General features: G+C 35.0%; 1 protein-coding gene, 1 long non-coding RNA gene and 1 pseudogene across 5 annotated transcripts; 2 read left to right on the top strand and 1 right to left on the bottom strand.

Annotated features, from left to right (window-relative positions):
• Positions 1 to 111: 111 nt before the first annotated feature.
• On the top strand, positions 112 to 2,233 carry LOC120216095. Of its 4 annotated transcripts, none has more exons than XR_005525024.1 (3): positions 112 to 574; positions 1,209 to 1,498; positions 1,641 to 2,233. It is a non-coding gene; the product is annotated as an uncharacterized LOC120216095 (long non-coding RNA). The 4 variants fall into 4 exon arrangements; XR_005525026.1 differs by having other exon boundaries at positions 1,755 to 2,233; XR_005525025.1 differs by lacking the exon at positions 1,209 to 1,498 and having other exon boundaries at positions 116 to 574.
• On the bottom strand, positions 910 to 6,049 carry LOC120216093 (annotated as a pseudogene).
• A 601-nt stretch (positions 6,050 to 6,650) lies between these two features.
• LOC120215824 lies at positions 6,651 to 7,202 on the top strand. The gene has a single exon (XM_039213373.1). The coding sequence runs from the start codon at positions 6,651 to 6,653 to the stop codon at positions 7,200 to 7,202; it is 552 nt and encodes a 183-aa protein (XP_039069304.1).
• Positions 7,203 to 7,734: the final 532 nt, after the last annotated feature.

Raw genomic sequence — 7,734 nt, forward strand, 5'->3', positions numbered from 1 at the left:
AGACGAATGTAATGTCAAGTTTAAAAAATTACGTGACCAAGGCGTAAATTAACGTAAATTTATAATGGATAAAAACATCCGAATAAAACTCAAAAAGACGCGGATTGATGCTAAAGGGAACGGCCATGGATGAAAGGTTGAAGAAGGTCAAAGATAAGCTGTTTGACTGATAGATTCAACGAATCATATTCATTATTATTTTCCCACCCATATTTTCCCAAGAAAAAGAGAAAGAAAATTCAACTTGGTGATTCACGCCACCAGTAGGTGGCGGAATAATAATCACGCCGGTTTTGACAATTTAAAATTTTCATTATTACGGGGTTTTTATGATCTCACCAGCGACAATTTTCCACCAAATCCCTTGTTGTTTTTTTTATATATTATCTTCCAATGAGATGCCAGCTGGGTTAGATGCAGAGAGTCTCAGAGATCAAAAGCTCTTCCTTTTTTTATTTTCTTTTCTGTTTTCTGGGTTTCTTAAGCTCAAAATTGTAAAGGATAAAAGTGGATCATCTCGCCGAAGCGTCTAACCAAAATTCTCGAATATTCCATTTGGCTCTGGACATTGGAGGTTTGTTTTCCGTCCTCTGATCCTTGACTTTTCTCGAATTTCCCTTTCTTTACCCTGTTCTGGGCCAATTTGTCGCCCGATTTTAAATCTTCCCATTTGCGGGGTTGAATTTCGTAGGTTTGCTTGCTAGATTGTATCACTTTATATGTTGCTTCTAGTTTTCTTTCTTTCCTTGTTTTCGAATTCTTTGATAGGATTTTAGTTAACTGTCTGAAAGTTAGCTTAACGGTTATCAAGAGAGTTTGAGCTTTTTTTTGTGGATAATTCATCATTTTTATTACCTAAAGAAGCAGAGTCTACTACAAAAAAATACCAATCTCAAGATATTATATACAGTCTAGATACAAAACAGCATATCGGTTTTTAATCTATACCCCATGAAATACAAAGGTTAGAATTAACTCTATCCGTCCTATTTAAGTTTTTTCCCCTAAGTTTAATACCTATAAGTTCTTTGATGCAAGTTAGGAGGTCTTCGTTGGTTCGGGAGCATCCTTTAAAAATTATTCGGTTGCGTTTTTCCCACAAAATATAGATATAGGCACACCAAGCAAGCTTTAGAGTAGTAGATAGGAGAGACTTGCCTTTCCAAGAACTGTAAGCCCAAGCTAACAATTCCTCCCATGATGAGCAGGATTTCTTAATTCTGTTGAGGAGCAGAATTTTGTCCCATAAAAATGAAGCAGTGGAGCATTCAAAGAAAAGAACAAGTGATTCCTAGATTCCATTGTTTCATTACACAGCACACAATTCCTATCTGTAGTGATACCCATGCGCTGCAGTCGGTCTTGTGTAGGCAGTCTGTCGAGGATTGCCATCCAAGCAAGCAAATTGTGCTTGGGAATATGTTGTGGGAACCATATCAAGGAATGCCAGGGAACTTTGACTTCCTTCACCCTAATCTCCTGCCAAATGTCCTTAAAGGTTTGAATAATTTTGCATATGTACTGAAAAGAAAGGAGTGAAACATGTACACTAATGCCTTTACTACACATTCCATTTAGAGTATTCAACAATTTAAATTTCAGAGAAACAGCTTATTACAATAATCTATGTTGGTTGACAGGTTCTTTGGTCAAATTGGTGTATTTCTGTATAATGATGAGCTAAGGTCCAATATCGATCTTTCTCGACATTCAGTTAAATTTCTTGCTTTCTTCCCGGAAATGCAATCTTACAGGTCCAAAGGTGAGGCTAAAGCAATGTTTCTAAGGCATGAAGGTTTTCTCGGGGCATTATGTATTTATGTGCATTCATGAGCTATGAGAAGCAGTGTCTCGATGGCTTGATAGCCCATCAAATGCAGCAAAAGTTCCCCATCAGCGTATTCTCAGCCGGGGATAAGATTTACTGCTCACTGAACAGTAATTCAGACGAGAATGGTAGTATCGAGTGCACCGTATACGGAACATAGAAATACAACATACAAGATGAAGTGATGGAAGACCCTAGGTAACCATGCAAAAAGAAAATTCCCATCTTGAAGAATGTATATTGCATAATAGATATGTTGCAGGACCTGTAATTTCAACGGAAAACGATACAAAGAACTCACAATTAGACAAAGATTGTGTTGCTTTTCCCTTCATTGTAGCTTACATGTACCATATATGTAGTTTTTTTAATGAAATTATTCACTTCAATCTGTTCTTCTGAATATCTGATTTTCCAACTATTTTGATTCTGTTGTGGGAGGCATTTTGGTAACTGATCTTCGTGATTCGAGTTAACATAACTTCATTTGGAATATCCAAATGTAACAGATCTGTTTGAAGAAGATAATTATGTAATGCAGGTTTTTCATTTTTCGTTGAAGTATTCATATTCGACTTTTCTCTGATATATATTCAAACATCATATGATCTTTCAAATATATAAGAAAATATATTTATTCATATCAGCCAAATATCTATATCCGAGTCATGTAAGATGATACAAGTAACGGGAACAATCATAACAATGATGGGCATTTTTCATATGAAATACTCATGCAACAGTAAACATCCTCTTACCACGCGGCTTTGCATTTCGCCTATGAAGGTTCCATCTTTGTTTAATGTCGTGAATCTCCCCAACTCGGTGATGTTCATTAATTTCCTTAGAAAATCTAAGGCCATCGTTTGAATTTTCAGCGTCGAAGACACCCTTTAGTCTGGCAGCTTCAGCAAGCAGATCATGGATCAGCATCTCAGTGGTTTTGCTGGTTATTCCCCTCAGATACCAAGAAATGGGAGGGGGAGGAACAATGGCTGGCTGAATCAGTTGGTCCAAGCTCACCTTCGAGCCGATCCTTCCTTTACCCCCGGTACATGAACAATACTCTGCCCATGTTTTAGGTCTGAAAGGAAAGCAGGTTTCTTCATCGACGAAAACAGGCTCTACTCTCCAGTGGCCTTCAAATTTTTTCATGAATCCTGCATTTACTTGCTTGAACTTCATCTGTAACAGTCATCATTAGAATGTAACTCACGCGAGAAGCGTGATCTTTTCTGGTAACAACTTATGCATTGGGGAATTCCGACATTATAAGATTAAGCAAAAGAAATTAAGTGTTTCACTGAGTGTCAATTTTTTTAAAGTACGAGTACATGGAGGTTGAAATTGTTTAATGTAACTCAGTACCACAAAAACCAAAGTCTGACTTCTTAACAGAAGGCTCACTCCTGGATATTAACATCAAATAATCGGAAAAAGTAATCCTCACCGAGTGATCTTCTCTGTTTTGATCCACTAGAACATGAACTGAGATGGTCCTGACCACCAAAGGAATCTCCACAAAGCTGCTTGCTCCACTTCAACCACCTGTCTTTGACCTTCATCAACTAAAACCTTTCTAGATATCACTTCCTGAAGCACAAGATCGGTTTATTAAATAGAAAATAGCTGAAACGGGTTGAAACTTAGAAGCTACAAATGACATTGCCAAAGATTAGTAGTTTTACCGAAGATAGAGAACATCATATCTACTTCCGCAGGTGAAAATATAACATTTACCTTAATATTTTTGAAAACTCTCTTGTTTTCAGGATCAGTTACAATATTATACACCAGATCAGGAGGCAATCCGACATCAACTTTTGCCTTAAGGTTGCAAAGAGAACCTTTTGGTACTCTGACCTGCCAAGAATAACATTATTGCAAATTGATAGATGCTTAAGGTCCAGAGGAAGAAATTGAGAATGTAAGATGACAGCAACCTAGTGCAAACATTGGATAAGATATATAATCAATTAAAAAAACCAGGATTTTTCTTCAGTGTTGCCTATGCGGAAAAAATAGTACTATGAATACTATGAAAGTGTCCTCTAAGGTTACAAAAACACATTCTATGATAGCTCGTTATTCGAACTTGGGTGTGTCGGACATGAGCATGTATTTGACATGGGCATGTTCAATTTTTCTGTCTGTCCCTCTATTTGGAGGGTCATATCCTTGTATCAATGTCCATAATTGTTTCAAACACGTCTAAGATGGGTACTTCAAGAAAAATGAAGAGTCAAAGCAACATAGTATGCTAGACAACAAGTTTGAGACAAAGGGTGAGACTAGAATCGCTCTTGAGATTTTTTTTTGAAAAGATAGATTTATTCAAAATTCAAAAGTAAACAAAACCGAAACTAAGGGCCTCATTAAAAAACCTCCCTAGACCTAAGTGGAGGAAAAAGAGGGCCCAAAGTCACAGGTAAAGCAGAGTAAAAAGCAAACACCTTCCCTAAACCTGAGCAAACACCGGTTTTCTAGCTAACACAACCGAAGTAAAACCAAAAAGCAGCATAGAAACCACAGAAATCCGCAAAAGCCCATAATCCCGAAGAATCAAAGTTTTAAAGCTAACTTGGCAAGGCGATCAGCCGACTAGTTACACTCCCTACTGACCCATGATTCTTTACCTTAATTTCTGGAGGTCGATTGACCCATGTAGGATTTTCTCTCCAATCTTGCAATTGCTTCTCCAGTTCAATCCCTAATCCGACAGATAAACCCTTCTTCCCAAGAGAAGAGTTAACTGATTTTGTTTCATCACTACCTTTTGCTAATCTCTTGATCTGTGACTGTAAAAAAAAAAAAACCCTTCCCTTCAAAATCTAATATAGAAAAACCCTTCCTTTCAAAATCTCCAGTTCAAAATCTTTTGAAAAGACTCTTCCTTTAAAAAAATAATAATACAGAAAAAACCCATCCATCAACACAGCTTTCCAATTTCCATTGGACGAATTCCCTCTACAAGCAAGCCATGACTAACCTTGAGATAATTTTGAAGTTGGTTGGGAAGCTGAACCAAAAATGCAGAAAATTCTGGATCAAAAACCTTCAGTTTTCCATTTCTGTCAGTCCTAGGAATATCGATGCTTACTTTTTTCCCTTCCATCAAACCTGTCAAAATCTAAACATTAATACAAACGTTAATCCACTATAAACTAAAAGATGTTCCAGGTCATTGCTTTGGATAAAAATACTATAAAAAGAAAGTTTACAGATAGCAGAGAATGTAAAGCTTAGAGGCAAGATATTTGGTAACTAACATGGGACTTAGGTATTAGTTTCTTGATTAAGCCTCGTTTCAAATGTTAGATGCAAAATCGTATTGAACATCAAAACCTATATGACTTTGAATAAATCCGGGATAAATGATGTAACATAGAACTAATGCTTATTCACCGAGTTGAAATGTAATTTGTCATCCTACATACTAAAGATGAGATTACCTACATTGAGACAATCTCTGGAATTACTACCGTATGTGTAATCTCTGACCATACAAAGAAACCCAAGAGAGAAACCATATTCTAGTTAAATGTTCTGGATAGGTCAAGAGAGAAACCAAAATTTCATTTAACAATATCTTTCTATGTATTTTCATCAGCCGATTAATCTAAAGCACATAAGTTAAAATGAAGTAAAACCATAAAAAGCTCCAGTAATAAGATTAAAGTAACAATTATTCCCACAAACCTCTTAAGTCAGCTCTATACTAACGTCAGATATGAAAGAAATTTATGAATAAATGAAACAATTCTGAGCAGTATTTCATGGTCTGCCGGAAAAATCAAGTTTCTAATTCAACATAGGCCAATTGGAATCAATACTCATTAAAACTTACAGCGAAAAAAGATAAAGGAACAAATCAGAAAACCCAGAATCAGAAAAGAAATATAAACATGACAGGAAGAAATCTATCAGATTGTTCAATGAAGAATTAAGACAAAGATAACAGAGAATATGGATTGAACTTACAACATGAATCTGGTGACAAGAATATTCATTCCAGTTGAAATTCAACGTGAGAAAAGAGAACCCCGGGAATTTATCAAAGGGATTTCTTTTCTTTTGTTTTTCAGATTCTTGTTTAGAATTTTAGAAGTTAGGTATAACACGCGACGCACACGGAGCGCGGAAATTGGAGGAAGCAATTGAGCTTCGGAGCTTGTCTTGTACGTTTGCAAGTTCAACCATTCACTCGAAAGGAAGCTTACTTTAACTTCCAGAAGGGTAATTTACGTTTTGAGTCATCCATGCTTATTAAATTTTGTTAATTAGCTATATTTTGTTTTTTTAAAGAATTATTATATATATAACGTTTTGAGTCATCCATGTTTATAAAATTTTGTTAATTAGCCATATTTTTTTAAAAGAATTATTATATATATCTATGTTACATTACATAAATTAAAAACAAACGTGTAGCGCACGTAAAAAAACTAGTGAAAATCTATAGGATAAATTACATGTTTAATACTTAAATTATCAATTTTAGTACATAAAGTTTAATTTTGAAAAAATCAAACCTAAAATTTTTAATTTTTGTTTCATTTTAATATCCCATTCAAAATTTAACGTTAAGTTTTAAAAAAAATTAAAAGTTTAGGTATTAAAACAAATCAAAATTTTTGAATTTTTTGGGTGTTTGTTTAGTTTTGCAGGCCAATGCTCAAAATTTTTTGCTAGCTTGGGAGCATATGGTCCCTAATTCTAGAATTTGTCCTATATTACGGGTGTGGTGCTATGGACTATCTGGAATTTTAGGAATGACATTGTGTTTGATGGGGGTAGGCTTGACCAGATCGAATTGTTTTTTATGGCAAGATGTAGGCTGGCTACTTGGTTCCTAACAAATTCCAAGGAGGACTCTATTCTAAAGGATTCTCTCATTTCTGATCCTACTATTGGGGATTCTTGCTATAATTCAAGGTGTTCAACCATTGAAATTGTGTCTTGGTCTCCTCCTCCAAAGGGTTTTATTAAACTAAACGTGGATGCAACAGTGACTGGTGATTGGAGGAAGAGTGGTGTTGGGGGAATTCTTAGAGTTGAGGATGGTTCGGTGATGGGCTATTTTCAAGAATCTACTGGACCAGGTCCTCCTTTGTTGATTGAGCTTATGGCAGTAAAGAGGGGCTTAACCTTCTTTGATTCGATTCAGCAGCAGTTTAAGGAACGTTTACTTGTTGAATCAGATAGTAAACTTGCAGTGGAGTGGGTCAAGAATTTTGATCGCTGCCCCGGTGTATATTTTAACTTAGTTAACGATATTGTTACTAAGTTAAGGGACTTGAATGGTATTATTAGTTGGGTTGCTAGGTCAGCCAATGTTGAGGCTGATAGTTTAGCTAAAGATGGTATTGGCTAATTTATGTTTGTGGTTAGCTACTGTAGTATTTGGGTTGGTTTTTGTAGAGGGAGTGTTTATGTGTTGTTAAACATTATGTATATTTCGATTTTTATGAATCTTAAGGCACTATTTTCCTCCTTCCGCTGATTAAGGAGCACTAAGTGTTCCATTAATCATGAAGGGGACTTTTAACGAAGCCTACATTCCTATAAAAAAAATTTAACGTTTGAGTATTAAAATGAAACAAAAAACTAAATGTTATATATGATTTTGAAAACATTGAAATTTTGGGTACTAAAACGAATCGAAACAAATAGTTTAGCTACTAAATGTGAATTTACCCAATTTTATACAACTAATGAATGAAAGAAACTAATTTTACCATGGCACAACATTTAAATATAGTAACATATTACGGTTTAAAAAAATTATTAGGAGAGAAACACAACATAATATTACTATTTAAAATATTTTTATATACTACTATAAATTATCATAAAACTTTATTAGGTTAAAGTAGTTTTAATAAGAGAAACCTAAATAAATTTAT

Source organism: Hibiscus syriacus, unplaced genomic scaffold (genome assembly GCF_006381635.1).
Source record: "Hibiscus syriacus cultivar Baekdansim isolate YM2019G1 unplaced genomic scaffold, ASM638163v2 tig00110156_pilon, whole genome shotgun sequence".
In the NCBI taxonomy this organism is placed as follows: domain Eukaryota; kingdom Viridiplantae; phylum Streptophyta; class Magnoliopsida; order Malvales; family Malvaceae; genus Hibiscus; species Hibiscus syriacus.